The following is a 20,476-nucleotide window of genomic DNA, read 5'->3' as shown; positions in this document are numbered from 1 at the left end:
TATGAGAAAAAAAAATCATCCAAATATACTATACCCTTAATCATGATTAACAGTACGGATACTTTTTGTATGACAAATGCCTGTGGTAAAGATTCTGAAAAACCTTGTTATAACAGAATCCTTATAGATCTACAGGTAGAAATGAAAAGGATGTGAACTGTCATACAATTAAAACTTAGAAATGAGGATATTTCAAATTACAGTCAAATCTGAATTAAGTGACCTTTCAAAGGAGACATAAGACAGGTGGTCTGTATGTACAAGTTAATGTCTTTTTAGGCAGGTTATTGCAAAATACAGGTGGTTGCTAAGGCAGGTTTGACCTGTATATGAAATGATATACAGTTTTATAGAAGTAATGTTCTTTCTTAGAATCCACAGAAATCAAGATAACATGAGCCTTAGTCTACTAACTTAATCACAAATTCAGGACAATTATATCAGAATTAAAGTTTCACATTTATTGGCCATCATTTAATCATGTTTTGAGTTTGTCCACCATGTGATATTCACGCATCCATATAATTGGACTAGACTTCAGAGATTACATAATCCTTACAAGATCATATCGTTTACGGAGAAGTTAATTTTGTAAAATATTATTCACATCATCTTTAGGGGATGTCAGACAACAAAGCTTGGCACTGAAAAATCATGTTGACAGATTTAACACAATTCTGTCTGGCTCTGACAGGCCTTTGCTTTAGAATGAATGGAAGTCTGGGCTTTGTTTGGATAGTTAAACAAACTATTAGGTTAATGTCCTATCAGTGAAAACATCTATATAAGGTTTCAGACTTCCAACCTTTTGTTCTCCTTTTAACTATCATGAGTAATTTAAAGCTTTAGAACCAAATTTTGTCTATTTCTTAAAGGAATATCATTAAAGTTACTTCTTTCAACTTCTTAAAATATAGTTTCAATGGTGTAAAGTTTCATCACAATCAGGAGGAGTTAGGCAGATGGAAAGATGGGGACAGGGTGATTCCTATGTATCTTTGACATTGTCTACAATATCTATTCATGTGTTAAGTCATTATAAAAGGTCAAGCTGAGTGCTACTTTGGAAAATAGGTGAATTGTATGTGTATTGATTTGACAAGGGACAAGAAAATATAATAGAGAAAATCATACTTTTGTGTCCAATGTATTCCGATAAGTCAAAGAAGTATCCTCTTTGGCACTCTAAAATATGGACAAAATCTATAAAAGGATGAATGAAAAATGCCTTACACCAAAAAAGGCACATTTAAAGCATTTACTAATAGCAAGCTTAGGGCAAGAGTCATGAACACATGGAAAGGGATTGGAGAACGTCTAAGCTGGGTACACATATAATTTTCATACTAAAATTCTAGATTGACCTAAAATTTCATATAAAGTCAAGTACATTGATTTTAAATGTACCGTCAGGAAAATTAGCAAACAAGAAATATGCAACACATATATCTGAGTATGTTGCAATAACAAACGATATATATGAAAATATGTGAACCAGTACAATGTCCTGTAGTATTCAGAATTAACAATACTGGCCTGGACTTCATAGAAAAACCTCAAATTAAGATTTTCCACAAATTTCTGATTTTTTCCTAAAATTGTGATTTGATTGGTCAAAATTTGAATTGAAGAAGGATTTGAGGAAAATCTCATTTTGAGATTCTTTATGAAATGGGGCCCTGGACATACAGTATCACCTTGCAAGAGAAATCTATTATGCACAAGTAATTCAAGTTCTATTTTCAGCCTGGTCTACTAAAAAGACAGTGACATTTTTGACTTGACACAAAAAAAGACATTTCGTAATTTATCTGTGCATTGCCTATTATATCATCTTAATCATTGTTAGAGAAAGAACAATTCACATCAACTGACAAAACACATAGCATCAATATAAGTACAAGATATACATGTAAAGAGGCATGCAATTAGCTCCCATCACCAGTGAGGAGGTCAATAATCTACTAATTAATATAAGATTAGGACGATTACAACAACAATAAAACACATAATTACAACAAGGTGTGTAGTAGTATATTTGGTAAGACAAAAACATCAGTCAGAGAACTGAGGGCATACATGTTATTCCAACTAGTCTCTGTCACTAGATATAGGAAGACTTATAATTATAGCTAAGGCGAACAAGGGCTACGAAAACAACTTAATTTGTTAGTAATATCAACTCTCATCTTTCTTCAACACATATTGTAGCTAGGGAAAACAAGGGTTATGAAAACAAGTTCTTTTCGCTAGTAAAATCAACTCATCTTACCTGAATACATATTGTATTGTCATTCACTGTTTCAATTACAAAAAAATCTCAAAAGGGGTAGATTCACAAAGTATGAACTTCGGCTGAACTGGAGTGATAAATATCTTGAAAAGTGAGTTTATCCACCTTCAATCTTTTATTCACTATTTCATTTACACGATTCCCAAAACTTTTCAAAATGTTAAAAATAACCCTAATGTACAATAGAAAGTACCTTAATGATGTGCTAAAAGGAATTATACAAATCTGAGTGGTGTATGGACCTAAAATATCAAATAATTTTGATATGAGATGGAAAGAATATTGATTTGTGAAATATATTATTAGTTGAGAAATTACAGAGGCACTGACATTTCTATAAGGGTCTTAAATATTGAGGGTTAGTTTGAACTCAAACAGACCTAGATCTAGCAAGTTGTATACAAAAAATGTGGACTGATGGTCAACTACATTTTACACTGAAGTGTAAGGCAGTGACACAAAGAAATGTAAGCAGACTTAAGTACAGACAGACAAGTTAATTCCTTTATACCTCCCCAAACTTTGATTGCAGGGGATATTTATGATGTTACAGAAAAGACAGTTTCTTTTACTTTTTACTGAAAGCAGTAATGTGCATGAATATTACTATATTGTCACTTTAGTTGCAAGTGTAAATGGAAAGCAAGGAACATGCAAAGTATTGATAATATAACATTGTAGCCCTGATATTTGACATAATTTGTGTTTTATTGGTGACGTAATAAAAGCATTGACTTCAACGAGAAGACAAGACTAGAAAAACTAGCAGCCAAATCAAGAAGATATAAGAGATATGGTTTAATATAGCTTATATAATACACTAATATAAGTTAAAGGGTTATTTCAGTGTTAAAAACAAACAAAAATTACAGTTCTAGCTGAATTGGAATTACAAGGTCACTGTGTATATCCTTGACCTTTGAATTCTGACTGCTTATCAAAACATGAAATTTATAATTTAATTGAGGAATAAATAGGATAATGCCCTTTTGATATATTACCCATATATTTCATTTCCATAATAATCAGAAGAAAATGATATCTTGTAATGGATCAATATTTTCTTCCAAGAGATCCAAGAAACGGTAAATATTGTTAAGGGGTATACAAGCATTCCACAGTCCTCTCATGCAATGAAAACATAAATCAATCTCAAATCTAGGCAAATCAATTGATATAACCTATTTCATAGTAAATATGATCAATGAAAAAGTTTCAATCAGATTCCTTCAGCCATGATTTGATTTCTGTCATTATGTGAAAAATATACTGCTCAGTGGAATTAAAGGGCACAAAGTGTTTTTTACCCTCATACAACTAATTCTAAACTAAGTTATCATCTCGAAAAATTCTAATCTCAGACCATGAATACTTTTCAGTATTGAATGAAAATTAATAATAGGACAGTAAATTATGTTTTAGAATGCATTATTCATCTGAAAATTCATTCCATTTATCATGTAAAAAAATAAATAAAATTTGTTGATGAATATCATTCTGGCTAAAGTGCAAAGTAATTGAAATCTTTCCTAAAGAAATAAAAATTTTGACATTTGGTCCAAGCATACTTTGACAACATTATATCAGGCATAATCAAACTTACGACATAATCCTGCATCCGCAAACAAAACACAAAACAATGAAACAAACACCTTCATTAGTAAACAAAAACAAGAAAATCATTTCATATAACATGCAAACATTCAAAATTGCATTCCCATTCATTTGTTTTTATCCACAAAAAAAAACTTAAATCGGGAACCACCTAATCTATCCTATGACATTGATTCTTTACATTTTCTCTATCCATATTTCAAACTAATGATGTTGATTTCAAAAACATATTTTCTGTGCATCGTTCTTTAATGAAGTGCAACCAATTATCTACCAACAGTGCAAAAATTACATGATTGATACATATTAGGTGGTGTATCATAAATTCTAATTACCTACAATTCTAAAAACTAGGTCACCCTCATTATTATTTCTCTATATCTATGAATCCTATCTCTATATATTAAACAACACTTCTATAAGCATGCATGTTCTGTACTATAGTAAACTTCTTAGCATCAGTTTATCTGTTTTCTCAGTGCAAGTTTTAGTGTTTTTACATAAATTGGTTCTAACAGGCAGAAAGTTGAAATATTTTCTGTTATTTTATGGCACTTTGTAAAAAATTTTAAAAGTGCATGGTTAAACTGTCAGAAAATAGAGTGATGCTGCACTTAAAATTCAACTGAGAATACTACTTCAACAAGATTTACATCCTTCCGTGAGCACAAACTTCCTTTATTAACCAGGCAACCAGCAACGATGATTATTGTGTATAAACCAACTACAAACTTCGTGTAATAGGAAAACAAAGTGACAGGTATTGATATAGCTTCACACCATTTTGGTGTTGTAACTGACCACAATACAATAATTATCAATATCCCATGTCTGGAACTTAAGACAAGCCACATCTCTTCTCAATAATGTGGATACAGAATTTACAGTTAATTAAGATTTTGATTGGTTCTGTGTCCTAGGTGTAAATCATTGTCTCAGGCCAAAGGCTACATCATGTCTGGGGCTTGTGAATAAGATTGAATGAACCACACAATTGTTTAAATGATACAGTAAACCCTGTCTAAACCAAACCATGAATAAATCAAGCACCTCAAAACTGTCCTTTCTAATCAAGACATCTTCTGAAATCTCTTTCTGTCAATGTCAATGTTATTATGTATTTTGAACCTCTGTAAACAGAGCAACTGTCTAAATGGAACAAAACATCCAGTCTGAAAGTGATAGGTTTCGACAGATTTCACTGTACTTCAAAAATAGGAGAATATTTCCTTAGTGTTTTCTATATAAAACTATATAAAAACCATGAATCAACTCAAATAAACGACTTTCACATTTGCCATTTATATTGAATCTAGTGGAAACTGGTTTACATTTTTATACTTGTCAAAGAAAGAATATCAGATTTGAATGTTAAAAGAACAGTATTAATTAGCTAGAATATAAATATAAAAATATCTGAAATGCTTCTATTATATATGTATTGTTTAAAATGTTCTTTGTAGTAATTGATTCAAGTTTCTGTACCCTTGGCTCCCATTGCAATGTCACTGATTTTACTCATGATGATCCCAGTTGACCAAAATATAAAGAACTATTCAGAGACAGAAGTGAATGAGAAAGTCATCCATTCACCAATAACAATCCTACCTCTGACTTTTTATGAAAATTATTTTTAAGTATTACAACTACTAATCATGTTTCCTCTATCATAGCTTCACACAAGATATTGGCTCTAAGTAAGAAATTACCTCTGCATTGTAAAATTTGGTTTTTACATCTAAAGGTTTCAAGACCTACAAAATATAGATTTTATATGTAATATATAATATACTGAAAATCAATAAATAGAGAACTTACTATCTATTCAGATGTTATTGCATTTTTTTTGTATTGAGAATAATGCAACCTGATGTGGATTTCTAAACTTGATGCAAGAGTCAATATTGAAAATAATAATCACATATGCTATTAAGCATTTTTCATATTAGCCCACATATCAAAACTTCCATATCAAGACCGAGAGATTTGCTTCTTTCATACAATTAATTTTCATGACATGTTTAAACATCATTAGACTTGTATAAAGCAATATTTACAACATTTCTTTTGATAAAACCAAGCACAAAAAAATTACTTTAATATTCCATAACTGTACACAAGGGCCTATATGAATTGGATGATTGATCATCTCTTTTCACTTCCTGTTGTTATAAAATGGACATAACAACACAACACGCAACCTTATTAGAAAAATAGTCAATCTATAATCAATGTTCTCCTATAGTATTGTGAATGATTCACATCTAAAATGAATTAGATTGAGAACAATACTTATTAAATTTTTAATAAATACCTGAAATTTGAAGAATTTTCTAAATGCCATTTTGTCACCAGTGTTTGTAGTGTAGCTAACTGCACATACAAGTCTGAAAAACAAAAAAAAGTAAGTTTTGAGTGAATAAAAAAAATCATTTATTGACAATTGGTGTACAAGTACAGTACATATGTTCCTCCAAGAGCACAAGTACTGCTATAAAGCATTTTTAAAATCAGATTAAACTCAATCTTACATATGACTTCCAAGCTCTTTAACCTCATGGTGTATGACTTGCTTATGAGATTTAAGCTGTTTAACCTCATGGTATATGACTTATATATGAGATCAAAGCTCTTTCATCTCATGGTATATGACATACATATGTGTTCCAAGCTCATTAACATCATAGTGTATGACTTACAGGAGATTTAAGCTCTTTAAGCTCATGGTGTATGACTTACATGAGATCAAAGCTCTTTAATCTCATTGTGTATGGCTTACATATGTGCTCCAAGCTCATTACCCTCATACTGTATGATTTATGTGTTTCAAGCTCTTGAACCTTGTGGTGTATGACTTATGAGTTCTAAGCCCTTCAGCCTCATATGTGTTCCAAGCTCATTAATCTCATGATATTTGACTTACATATGTGTTCCAAGCTGAAACCTCATGGCATGTGACTTACATATGAGTTCCAAGCTCTTTAACCTCATGGTGTATGACATCATCAATACTTTGGTCCGGACCAAGTTCATTGACAGGATCTGAGTTAGCACCAGACAACATCAGCCTCTGAGAACTAGTCTGTAAGTCTACCTTCAATGACACAAAAAATAAACCATTTTTTGCCTTGAGTAATTTTCTTCCTTAAAAATTGAATGCAATCCACTCTATATAGTAATTCTAAGACTAGTCATATAAGAGGTATAGGAATTAATTATTCTTGTCTTTCTTAATTGGTTATTTATAATAACCTTAACTTGCTAATTTTTGGTTGAATAAGTTTTTTCAAGCACCCCCATCCTTTAGAAATTAAAATTCTCCTTCAGTAAGAAGTGGAGAAATGGTTTAAATCACAAATAGGATTTTCTCCAACAAAATGTAGAGCAAATTAGGAAAATGTAAAAATGGTGGGAAACCTCTCACAGAAATATAATCACACACACCCCTTTGGGAGTTTAAAACTCAAACACATATTTAATCACTAGTTTAGAATGGGAGAAGAAATTCAGTTACAACTTTTCAGCTATCTGTTATTTTTCTGTGTCCAGAGATATACAGCTGGAGAAGTTCACTTTCGTTTTAGAACTAAAATTTGACAAGTTTTATTATGTGTTTTTCCTCAGAAATAAGAAAAAATGGTCTTAATTACACCCTCTCTAAAATGTTTACTACATGTTACAGTTGTACTTAGTCCAATACTGTAAGATGAATTTATCTGAATTCCAAACATAAAGCATAATGAATTACAATGTGTGAAATAACTTCTGGAATACAGTACAAACTTACTGGTACATTACAAGGTAAGGTTTAGCACTTAGGATGGTAAAAGTATAAAATATACTGTCATTACTCTGCACAGAAGATAAGAAAAACCTGTTCAAACCATTCGTGTTATAGTTTTTTTATGTATACTATTTTAAAACCATGTAAACCCCATATGCCTGAACTAAACAAAATCAAAAACCTCATGGGAACAACTGCAATACAAACCTTAACCACAGGCGTAACAGACTGGTATAGCTACAAATGGACCTTAACCTACAGAAAGAACAGGTGTACAGGCAAACAGACAGGAATTCAACTGTGTTGGCAAGACTTGAAAAAATAACCACAAATACTACAGTACATCTACACTTCTATAGTACAGGTTACTCACCAAAAAAGACAACAATTTAACACTGCCAAAGCCATGAGGAGAAATCGCCCCAATATCAGGCAACCTTCAACATTTAATATGACCTCTACCATCTCTTTAGAGATAACTTTCTTCTACTTACTTTCTCTCATGTCTATAGAAAGGACATTACTTGTCTAGAAGTAAAAATGTAAATTGATGAAAATTGACCAGAAAATGTCCAATACTGATCATAAATAACTTCTGCTTTCTAGTAAATGACAATGTATTCCCTTCAAGATCATAATCTTATCATATTTGGCACAATCACTTTCTATGATGAAGGAAAAGTTAAAAACTGACTACAGTATTAGTATTCAGGGTTCATCTGTACAACCAGTTTTCTTGAATTTTTTATTTTTTTCCCCTTTAATGAGAAAATTTGGTATAAAATTTAGCTTCCTTTCTTGAACGCCATTTATATCTGTGCAACTGACTCCTGAATCAGGGGTATGAGGAAATGCTTCTCAGAAGGTCTCCCACCAAATTCTTTTTTTTGATATCAGTCCTTGGTTGAAAAATACTCAGTTTCTTCTAAAATAATAAGTAATAATTATTTTTTTGTAAATTGTTCTTTATTCCGATGTGACTGCTGATTTACCTATTAAGACGCGATAGCATGCAAATACTATTTAATCACCACTAGTATATTCACGCCACAATGGTAGAGGGAGGCTTAGTGGACTGTAAAACCTATGAAAAGTGATGGTTTCACTTCTTTTTACGTCTTTTTCAGAAAATGTATACTGGGCTGTAACTGCTCTGGTGGTGTGATATCTATTTTGCCAGATTTATTTTGGACTTGACTTGATTATGGTTAGGATTAGAGTTTGATAATTTTGTTGTTACCCTTATTCACTTTAAAACTGAAAAAATGTGCAACTGTAACTTTCTTAGGGCTAAGTATCACTTACGTAGGGTGAAGGAAAATGGGAAATCTAGAGTTTTGACAACTGGAATTAATTTTTTTGGTCAAATATTGCATTTCCTTACATTCTGCATTAAGCAATAATTTCTTTAATGAATTTCTAACCCTGTGACTGGACTGGGCCATTCCCATTATTGGTATAAGCTTATGACATATATGTTAAAACACAACCAGAATTTAACCATATTTGCCACAGCAAATTTTTATGATGAAGGAAATCTTACAAATTGACTAGACTTGAAAATGCCACAAACAGACCACCTAATTAAACTAGTTATCAGAACATAACACTTTCAATCATGATCTCATATCTGGTACAACTAATAAATTGTAGATATCATGATAATTTTCACAAACAATCCTGATGGAAAATTTCTCTCAATGATTGATCACATAAAATCAGTCAACATTGACTTAGAAACATTATATTCAGTAAATCCAGTCAACTTTTAGTAATAAAACATGTTTTTCAACAAGTTTTCTGGAATTTTATTGGATTAATGCAGAATAATGTGAAATAGGCACACTATTCAGTTTGGTTTAAAATAAAGGATTATGCAACCTGAAAGTATTGTCTGTCATATCTATTATATTTATGTCTCTCTGACAACAGCAAATAATTTTCTGAACTCAAGCTTTCAAGATGAAAATCTATAATAAATCTATGGAAAAGTATATACTTCTGAAGTACAAAAACTTTTATCCTGTAAGAGTCGCTAAACTCATTTATTTTGAAGAGAGTGTCACAGAAAAAAATTCTGACTGTCAACTTGCCTAAAAATGATCAAAGTGTTAGTAAAATACTGAGAAATAGCATTAAAAAGAATTGTTGAATATTGACCGATTCTGAAGTGTGATTACTTTCGCTATGTGTATGATGTGATTATTTTCAATAACATTTCTCAAGTCATGGGGAATGTAAACCACAGTTCACAGTTATGATTACTTCAACAACTGTGTCTAGTTTCACTACAGATTAGAGGTGTAATTATTCATATTACAATTTACAAGAAGTTTTCTTTTTCACAATTTACATGAGTGCACTTTCACCACAGACTTATTATGGTTTCCAAGTATACTAATGTACCTAACTCCATAAAATATCAAAATTCCATTAACAAAATGCATTATATTGTCAATGGACAGAAGCATAAGCCAAAAATCTATACAAGTCACAAGTGGGACAATAAAAAAAAATGTAATTTGACATCTACAGTTACAAAATTATTTCAAAAACTGAAAAAAAAACCCTAAAATTACTACATGTATAGATAAGCTTACTAAAAAGAGTATGTAATGACTAATCACAAACTCAATTCTACATTCCTAAAAAGCGATGCTCCAGCATCAGTTTCATCACCTCATGGGAGTTCAAAACAATAAAAATCTTTAACATAATAATTGCTCATATTGAAGGAATTAGTGTAAGGTGATGTAAAAGTTGTAGGAGTCGATGGCATGATAATGACAGAACAGGATGGTGAATACATTTTGCTTTTAACATTCTCCCTCATAACAAGTGTAATGCTCTGATAGATAAATTCATATTCCATAGATAAGAAGTATGCCTTGAAGTGAACCACAAACCAACATCTCCCCCTAGTACAAAGTTGTCTGATGATGCAAAAATGTAGCTATCATTGTATTTCAGCACCAATTGATAAAAGTAACAATCAGAAACATTCCATGACTACCACCAGAATATGAACAATTCCATAAAGTTGTGGTTATTGTGAGAAAAATAAACACATTTATGACTTATCAGTGATCATCATGGGTTGAAAAAAAGCCAATTTGGAATCAGTCATTCTGCTGATTTCAACTTGATTCTTAGCTAAAATTCTGATTAGAAGTTGGTACTTTAACTTAGCTAACTTAACTTAAAAGTAAGTAGTTAATTGGAGTTGGCAGTATTACTAACAGTAGGTAACTTGAGTATGAAGTTGACTGACTTGAAGCTGATGTGGACTGATTTGGAATTAGAAGTTGGCTGATAAGCTAATGGCGAAATGATTTTGAATAGGAAGTTGACTGATTAGAAGCTGCTGTGGATAGATTTAATCACTGGAAGAAGGTAGCTGATAAATTGACGGTAAACTTATTTGGCCTAAATTTTGTCATACAAATTTAAACAGAATCTACCAAAAACTTTCTAAATATTGCGAAGACAATGATTGGCAGCCAGCCAGCCAGCCAGCCACCAGCCTGCTATATATCCCTTAGCTTTTTTCCCTTCAGAAAATCCAGTTAAACACTATCAAACTGGAGAAAAAGCACTAAATAAATGAGTGCAAACAAAATGCCTTCAAATGTTAACATAGAACAGAACCCTTAAGTACAGTTTGTGATATGATTGATACTGGTGAAGCATGAAATCTATGTAATACATGTAATGCCAAGTTAACCATCCTTGGGAACCTGCCATTCTTTCTGCCTACAGGTTATCACAGTGCAATGTAAATAAATGAAAAGATGAAAAAAAAACAAAGAAAGAAAGATACTGTTCATAAACAAAATGTAACAACATTTTGATTTTACATTCACATCCCATGTTATTTCCTGTACTAGAAATGATTGCATTTTGATCACTACAAACCTGCAATCGAAATGTAAGAAAAAATGTACTTTTTTAACAGAATGAACAATCAGTGATTCTAGTACATTTCATTGAAAAAAAAAATGAAGATATAGCAAATCTAGTCCTATGTCATAATTCTGTGGGCAAAAGTAGCAAAATTACAATGTCAAAGCAAAGGTTGTTTTTCAACAGCTATACTACCAACTCTAGCTTTAACAGAGATTTGCAATTGAATAAATTTCATGCCATGCCATTTCATTCGTCCTTTACAGAAAGAAGTCTATGGCACAACTTACTTTCAATACTATTTCTTTACAGATATGCATACTGTCATTGTGTACACTTATGTAACTGGAAAAAGTCTCTCCAAGGAAAATATTCCTGAAAATACAAAAAAAAAAAAAAAAATAAACATAAAAAATGAAATAAAACATTTTACAGAACCTCAATGAGCAAGCTGACATATCAAACAGTTTCTAATACATGTACAATGAAACCTGTCTAAAGCAAACCCCTATAGGACTGCAGGACTTGTTTGGTTTAGGAAGAAGTTTGATTTTTACAGGTTCAAACTGCATTGGAATTGACATGAAGGGACTTATAAAGGAAACTAATTTAGACAGATTTCCAGCTTACTGTAAACCATGACATTTTCAGATTGTATTATAATGTTTTCTGAAGAAAATATTTCTGACAGTTTAGTTTTTGTGTTATTGGTCTTGGCCTGAAAATAAAGTAAATAAAACTGCAGTGAAAATTTCATGGTTAACAGTATTCAGGGTTCAGTTTTGACAGGTTTCTCTGCATTTAGTGTGGCTATAAAACTAAACATAAAGAAAATCACATACAGAGAGTAATACAATTTATGAGGAAAAAATGACAAAATAACAAATCTGATTTTTTTCAAAACGCCCCAACTTTGATATTGATTCCCCAAATTACAGAATTTAAAATCAATGTTAAAAATAGCAATAAATTGTGAAGAAAATCTATAATAAATAGGATAATTAATTGGTTATCATGAATTACCAAAATATGATCATTCGTGCCAAGATCAGTTGAAGATTTAATTCATGGGCAGAACAAGTTCCACACAATTGTTAAATCTAGGCATTCTTCAGCACTCGTGATCATATTTTGGTTGTTCACTCTTTCCAATTTATTATAAAATTATTATTAACATTTCTAGGAGCAGTAACTGTGATAAAAGTAACGTGTCAGAGCCTACTTAGAGCTTCACCAAATAGCAATAATCCAAACCATGACCGATATTTTTTTTTCTTTAGAAGGTCTGTCTTGTAGAAAAAAATCCTTCATTTTTGTTATTGCTAACAATCATCCACAAATAAAATAAGAAAAGATTTGTGAAAGCCAACTGAAATAAATGAATGGGAAATCCTTAATTCATTTTTTTCTACATAATAAGGGACATAACTCTGACAGCAGATAGAGGTCATGACCATTTTAAGATCTAATCAAAAGTCAATTGAGGAAATTTCACATTTATAATCAAACCACAAATGAGATTTCTGTACTTAAAAATTACCTTTAAATACAAAAATAGAGATCAATGAATGACAATAAGATTTAGATTTTGAAATTTTATCTAAGAAGCTCAATATAAACTAAAACACCTCAGCAACTGAATAATGACAGGAAACAATAAAACTAACGAATGAGGAGAAAAAGAACAGTATGGCATCTACAGAATTCATCTGTGTTGCTTTCTCAAGGATTGTTGGTGCATAAAACAAACAACAGGGCTATCTAATATAAACAAGAATGAAAATATTAGTATAAGCTTCATATTTCTCCAGCTGTTAGGGTCATTTTCACCCACAAAATATAGCAAACATCCTCCCAAGCAAATCAACATCAACTATGGAGTGTCAGAGACCAATTCCCAGCTTAATATTCCTTTTTCTACAGTTGTTTTATGAGTTTTAACCACATTGGGATTAGATGGTAGACAATAATTAAATGAATACAACAGTATAAATTGACATTGGTAAAAAAAGTAAATCTACTCTGGAAAATTGGTATAAGCTACAGATAATCAAATGGGTTGCCTAATTTGATAATAAGAAAATGGAAGTACGTTATTTATCAAAGTTGGAAATAGAATACTGAAAAGCAAGCAGCTAATCAGTTATGTCCTTCCATCAAAAGAGTTCTACAGTGAATATAGAGTTTTCAAGCATGTATTTAAATTTGTACCATTGGTCTGACTTCAGCTGAATGTTTACTTCATAAGTTATTTCTCACTAATACTGTAAATTCTGAAGTTCTGTGAATCAATTAATTCTGCAATTCTGTCCTCATTGGCAAAAGAGCGAGTTAAATTTTTGCAACATTGAGAAGGAATCTCTCTTCAGTAATGCTAAAAAAATTAATAATGCTATTTTTAATTTTGGAAATAACCATCACTCATACTGCAATTTTTCCGGTAAAAAACATTGCAATAATTAACTTATAACAATGTATAAATAAGTGCATATAAGATCTGTTGTTTGACCAACATCAGAGCTTGTAAGTCACACATGCTATCTGAAGATGTGTGTAACCAGCAAAAATAGCACAAGACCCAACATCAAAAGGACCATTCTCAAATGTATGTTACCTAAACCTTCAAGATCATTAGCAAAAGACTGAGAGAATAACTTTTACCATGGAAAAACATGTTTTAATCTTACTCCCCAACTACATGCCAACAAAAGTCAATGCCAAAAATTATAACTACACAAGATGCAAATTCATGAAATGATGATACTACTTTCATCGACAACAAGCAATTAAATGCTGAATTCCGGTGGTGGCTAACAGCATTCTACAGAATCTTGTTAATTCTGATATGCTATAGTACACAAGTATAAGCAGTGTTGTTGTAACTTATCATATGACGTCAAAAATATATACATATCTGAGTACCTATTTATTTATAGTGCTTACAGTATTGGTACAAGATTTATTTAAGTATGTCCTCAAAAGGAGTTATGTAATCACAATCAAGCTTGGTAATCCATTTGTACTTTTCAGTTACAAGATGCTACTGCTATTTTAATAGCCTATTACCCTATAATATTGACAGAATTTTGTACTATAATCATCCTCTCAAATAGTAATGAGAGCGTCTGGTGGTTCATAAATGAACAATTTAAATTGATAAAACCTATTGAAATATTACATCAGAACTCTTTTGCAAAATACAATTTTTTTTCACTTAAAGTAACCATTGACAAGCTTATAACTGACAGAGAAGAATACAAAATACCAATTATATAAATATTGAGAATTTCGGTATGATGTAGGGCAAATTACTTTATAACAACTTGAATTCCTCATTTCAAATTTCATATTGAAAATTAAGTTCAAACCATCTTACCCAGTATATAAATCTAAGCAACTTTATCAAAAACAAAAGTAGCAATTATATTTGTATTGCAAATTACTATATGCTGTACACATGATTCAAGGAGTACCCTCTCATCAGCAGCATGAGAATCAAATACAAAGTAAGATCTAAATCCAAACATTAATTGTATGCAAGAAGTATTAAAACCTAAAGTATCAAAATAGAAAGCCAAATCCATCAGGGAGAGGTTCTACCATGTACAATACAAAAAAGGAAGCCTTGGTGTTTTATGAATTTTAAAATTTATTATACTGCAAATTTCAATAAATAATATATAATCAAGTGATTTTTCCATGGCTTGAGTAAGACCTAATTATATCTTTATGTGGTAGTACTACTCCAATATCAATTTCGACTGTCACTAAGCAATATTGAAACATTCAAAAGCAAATCAAAACACCTTATTTATGATATTACTTTAAGCATTAGCATATCAGAAAGGCATTATAAAACACTGAAAATGTGATATCACACTTTGAAAAAACTAATAAAAATAACCAATCAAAGCCCCTGATATGTGATATATTACACTTTGCATCAACCAATCAAATCATTGAATAGATACCACATTAAGAATCAACCAATCAAAGTAGCTGTCCATGTGAGACCTGACAGGGTAGACAAGGACATTTAAAACCCCCTCAGTCAGTCAAAGTAGCTAATTAGAGAATTAATGTATGATATAATACTAAGCATTTAAAAAAAAAAACAATCAAAGCACTTAGTTTGCAATGTCATTCTATGCAACAACCAACCAAGTAACTTTTTCTATCTTTTAGTATCATACTGTGAACAATAAGAGAAGACAACATTTTTAATTTGAGAAGTAAAAATAACCTGACAATCAGGAAAGAACAGAACATAGCAGTAAGGAAGCCATAAAGTACAAAGTTACGACAGAAAAAAAACCTGACAAGGTATATAGTACAGCTCTACCTTAAAACCAGGCAGAAGCTTCCCTAGTTTATTTTGATAGAAAATCCTACGGTAAACCTTATAGAAACCGTATTCAACAATAAGAATGCAAATGACAGTTAGTCAGTGGAGATATTAAGTAGTAGTTTTTGTAAGATTCATGCAAAGTCTGTAATATAAGGTGCACCCTAAAGCAACATCACATTTTCATTTTTCTTATTAAGTTGCTTTATAGGTCTATATGATGAAATGTATAATTATTTATTCCAATCTGTCTGCTCATAAAAGATCATCCACATTGAAAATCCAACAGTTTCTATTGTATTTCAGCCACATGTTAATTTCTGTTTACGACACCATTTTAAACAAAATATCAACATTTAAAAAATGTACGCTTTCCAACCAAGAATCACATTTTGTAAGATTCTTATTTGGAGTGCTACTTAACACTTAAAAATTGGTCGTTATACACATAATAGGTACAGGGAAAGTTTCTGGCTAGAATTTATACACTATAACAAATAAAACTATATTTCACAATGTATAGCATATCCAAAGAAATGAACACAGGAAGAGTTGTTCTTGGGATGTAACAAATGTATTTGAGCAGTTTCTTTGGTTACCAGTGTCTTGAGATATGATGAATCACCTCCTGCCTAATTTTAAGGCAGTGCTATACATTAAAGAATAATATTGCAAAATCCTAGTATAATAATCCACCCTAGGTTTGACTGTCTGTGATTTTTACTGGTTCATTAGCACTGAATTAAAAGGATCAGTAGAACTGAAGTGCCATCTTCCTCCTAGACAGATCAATCTTTTTCTATTATTCTATGGTTTATTATACATCAATCGAACATGAGAGTTTATTATCTTGTTTTTGACAGATTAAAAACGTATGTGTCATTTGTGATGTAACCATGAGCATCTTACACTTAAAGAGTCGTGTGATCTATATAGAGCAAGTAACTGTCTTCCAGGAGTCCAAATTAACTTTTGAGAGTGGAATGTCCTAGACTTTTTCAAGTGTAAGATCAATGGTTCATTTGAGAAAAACCATAAGTCATCAATAAAGGGTAAATGAATTTATCTGAAAGTCCTCCAAGTTAAAAGAAAGTTCGAAGATTCTAGATCACATATTAAAGGTTCTGGAACTTGGACCACCACCAATTTTAACCCCTACTTTCAAAACAAACTTTTAAAACAAAGGTCATTTTATCAAATCACACAAAAGCCTCTATTACAGCCAAAAAACAAAATGTATATAAGCAGACAAAATTCAACAAGCATAATGTGTATAGTATTTGTGGTTTATATTGAAGACCAAAGTAATACAAACCCAAAGTTCTGTGGTAAGGTCAGCAGGTCTCCAAGACCAAAGAATGGAACACCATTAGGTCTTGCGATATCTGTTTCACAAATCTCTGAAAATAGTTGCCCAGGCAGGTCTCTATTGTCACTGACCAGGGGATGATAGGCCATCAGACCTGGCTTGGTCAGCCTCATCACTGCAAAGAAAAGGCAAAGCATATTTAACAAGGCACAATTTTACTGGAATAGATAATATTTGAAAATGTAAAATAATAATGATAATCACGAAATACAAATAAACCTTCTATATTACTTTTAAAAACACCTATATGACACCTATTGGCCTTTTTTTTGCAGAACTTTTTCCAAACTGACCACATTTTAAAAAGCATTCTTTCTCAAGCAGAAAATATCAATATATCAAAATTTCATGACATCTGGTTCACCACAACTGAAGTCATTGCATGAAAATGAAAAAAATAAAAGACACCGACATTGACAACATCATAACAAAATATGATGTTTTCACTCATAAAAGAACAAGTACAATTTAGTAAATGTAAGTTGTATATAAGCAAAAACTTAGGCATAAACTGGATCCAGCAACATCTTAAGGAGGAAGACCTATGGTAAGGGAAATAACTCAGTGATACGCTCCCAAATGGAGCATTTTTTTGGTTGTATTATCAACTTGGTTCTGTATACCTATAGCAAGGAAAAGCATCAATATCTGGTTTGTACCTGCATTTTCAGGAGCTGGAAAACAGCATAATGGCAGCTTCATTTGCGTATACTTGTATATGTGCGATTGAGAGCCAAACAAGTCTCAAAAAATATTTGCTAGTTTCTATAATTAAATACAAATCGAATCATAGCTTTTCCAAGATAGGGTTGACCTTATAGTCTGCAGTATGGCACCCAGATGTTTACATAAATTACGTAATCAATATAACCCATAATTCTCGGGTCATAAAAATAGGGAAACGGAAATGAACCAAAACGAAACGAAAATAATTGATAAAAGAAAGAATCAAAATGAATCAATTCTATAAAATGAATCAAATAGTTATAAAAACATAACCAAACTATACAAAATGAAACTGATTGAAGCGAAACTAAATGCAATAAGAAAAATCTTTAAAGACATTTCACAAATTATCAGAACCATAACGTTAACCCGTGCCGGACAATTAAACCCAAAGACATTTTGGACCATGACAACCAATAATTCCTTATGAATTCCGGATATTTCGGCCAATAGACATATCAGACTATGTTCCCTCATCCAAGCATCTCGTAGAGATGTGAAGGATGAAGAGCATTATCATAACGAGCCTGAGGCTCAAAAGGGTATCATATAGCACAGTAATTGAGGTGTGTTGCAAGACAAGCCATATCATTCTCAGTTAAAAGAGGTCAAAATCATGTACCATGACCACGACCTTGGAACCATATAAAACCAGAGCTCCACATACTTTCTTCATTATTTAAAGACAGTTGGTACCAACCAGTCTTAATGATTATGGGAGGGAAAAACCATGAGAAAACTACTAAAACCAACATTAGCAATCACATTGCTACTCAAATGTAACAAATAAAGGGAAGGGTATATGATACCCTTTTGAGCCTCAGGCTCATTATGATAATGCCCTTCATCCTTCACATCTCTACGAGATGCTTGGATAAGGGAACATTATCCTACATTCGCCTTCGTTAAAAAGGGTATCATATAGCATGTTCAAAGTGTTGGGACAAACTAAGGCATAACAAAATAAAAAATTTATGTAACAATACAACCTTTATTCTCAAATAACAAGTCCCACTTAAGAAGCTTTTTCAGTGAAAAGAAGACTTATATGGTTAACATAATATACCTGAGGTCAAAGACCATGAAACAAGTGTAACAAATAATAAATAAAATCAAAATAACACAGTTAAATGTTACTATAACAGTTACACAAACTAAAATATTCCATCTCATACTCCACATAACATGAAACATTCAGTAGAAATATAACGAATAATAAAGTCCAATTCACTCTCATAAATAACAGTCAACAACACCCTAGGATTCTAAAATGGCAGACGAAAAGTTTTTATTAGTAACAATATCTTTATAGCTGATGACCAGTTAGCAGTCTTTATAATATCAGAAATGGAAACACCAAACTTAAAAGCCTTAGATGTTGAAGCACCTCGAAAAGAATGTGCCGTGAATGAAGGATTATTTATCCCAGCCAAAGATAAAACCGTACGTAACCATCTAGCTAAAGTACAAGTAGTAACAGCTTTAAAAGTTTTGAAGGAAATGAACAATTTCGAAGTTTTCCCTTTCAATGAAGTACGAGACAAATACTCATCAAGAGTATGAATTACACATAATTCTTTTCTTTTAAATCTATAAAGAACACAATCTGGTATTGGAACACCTGATTTAGAAGTTTTTAAAAGCTGTCCAATCTGAAAAACATATCTATCATCAAACTTAGTTAATAAGGAAATATCAAGAGCTGATAAAGTCTGAGCTCTTGAAGCTGTAGTTAAAGCAACTAAAGCAATAAATTTTAAAGTTAATAATTTCAGGGATAGATCTGCTAATGGATAAAGGGTAGATAAAAAATCTAAAACATTTGACACATCCCAAGTAACAAGTGGTTTAATATTAACAGCCCTAGTATTGAAATAACCTTTCAATAACCTTGAAACAAGTACAGATTTATGAACCCATTGAATGCCAAAATAAATAAGAGTCTGAAATAACATAGACTTGTGTACATTTAACACAGAATATGATACATTTTGCTGCATCAAAAAAGATAAAAAGTTTATTACAACAATTTCAGACTGGGGGAATGGATTAATCCTCCATTTAGAACTCCAAAAAACCCATTTTTTCCAACACAACTGGTACTGTTTTGTTGTGGAAGACCTCCATGAATTGCAGATAATTTTGGAATCAAAGTCATGAATTCCTTTATCCTTAAGGAAATCCCTGATACAACACAAGCGATTAAGTCTAACTTCCCACGGAAACACTCTCCTGAGTGTGGCTGCGTAAGGAGATCTTTGTGCCTTGGGAGCCTGGCAATAAAAGAAATCAAAGCTGAAATTAACTAAGGAAACCATGTCTGAGTAGGCCAGTATGGAACTACAAGAATTGCTTCTTCAACATTATCTGTCAACACCTTGCTAATTACCCTAGAAATCAAGCAAAAAGGAGGAAATAAAAAAGGCTTTTTATCCCTCTAAG

General features: G+C 31.6%; 1 protein-coding gene across 6 annotated transcripts in view; it reads right to left on the bottom strand.

Moving 5' to 3' along the window:
• The window catches only part of LOC148628543 (trafficking protein particle complex subunit 13-like), an 83,243-nt gene that overhangs the window by 11,735 nt on the left and 51,032 nt on the right, over positions 1–20,476 (bottom strand). For 3 of the 6 annotated variants that reach the window (XM_088589625.1, XM_088589632.1, XM_088589608.1), the window contains 6 exons: positions 17,255–17,423; positions 11,885–11,969; positions 6,871–7,001; positions 6,222–6,294; positions 5,617–5,661; positions 1,135–1,185 (listed from right to left, as the gene is read on the bottom strand). In XM_088589625.1, coding sequence (XP_088445751.1) covers positions 1,135–1,185; positions 5,617–5,661; positions 6,222–6,294; positions 6,871–7,001; positions 11,885–11,969; positions 17,255–17,423 — 554 coding nt within the window. The remainder of the gene's footprint in view (positions 1–1,134; positions 1,186–5,616; positions 5,662–6,221; positions 6,295–6,870; positions 7,002–11,884; positions 11,970–17,254; positions 17,424–20,476) is intronic. The other 3 variants (XM_088589641.1, XM_088589651.1, XM_088589618.1) reach the window with 1 other exon arrangement.

This window comes from Perna viridis, chromosome 1 (assembly GCF_037379345.1).
Source record: "Perna viridis isolate PV_CMFRI_1.1 ecotype Kerala chromosome 1, ASM3737934v1, whole genome shotgun sequence".
Classification (NCBI taxonomy): domain Eukaryota; kingdom Metazoa; phylum Mollusca; class Bivalvia; order Mytilida; family Mytilidae; genus Perna; species Perna viridis.
This window is presented reverse-complemented; position numbering and strand designations above follow the sequence as displayed.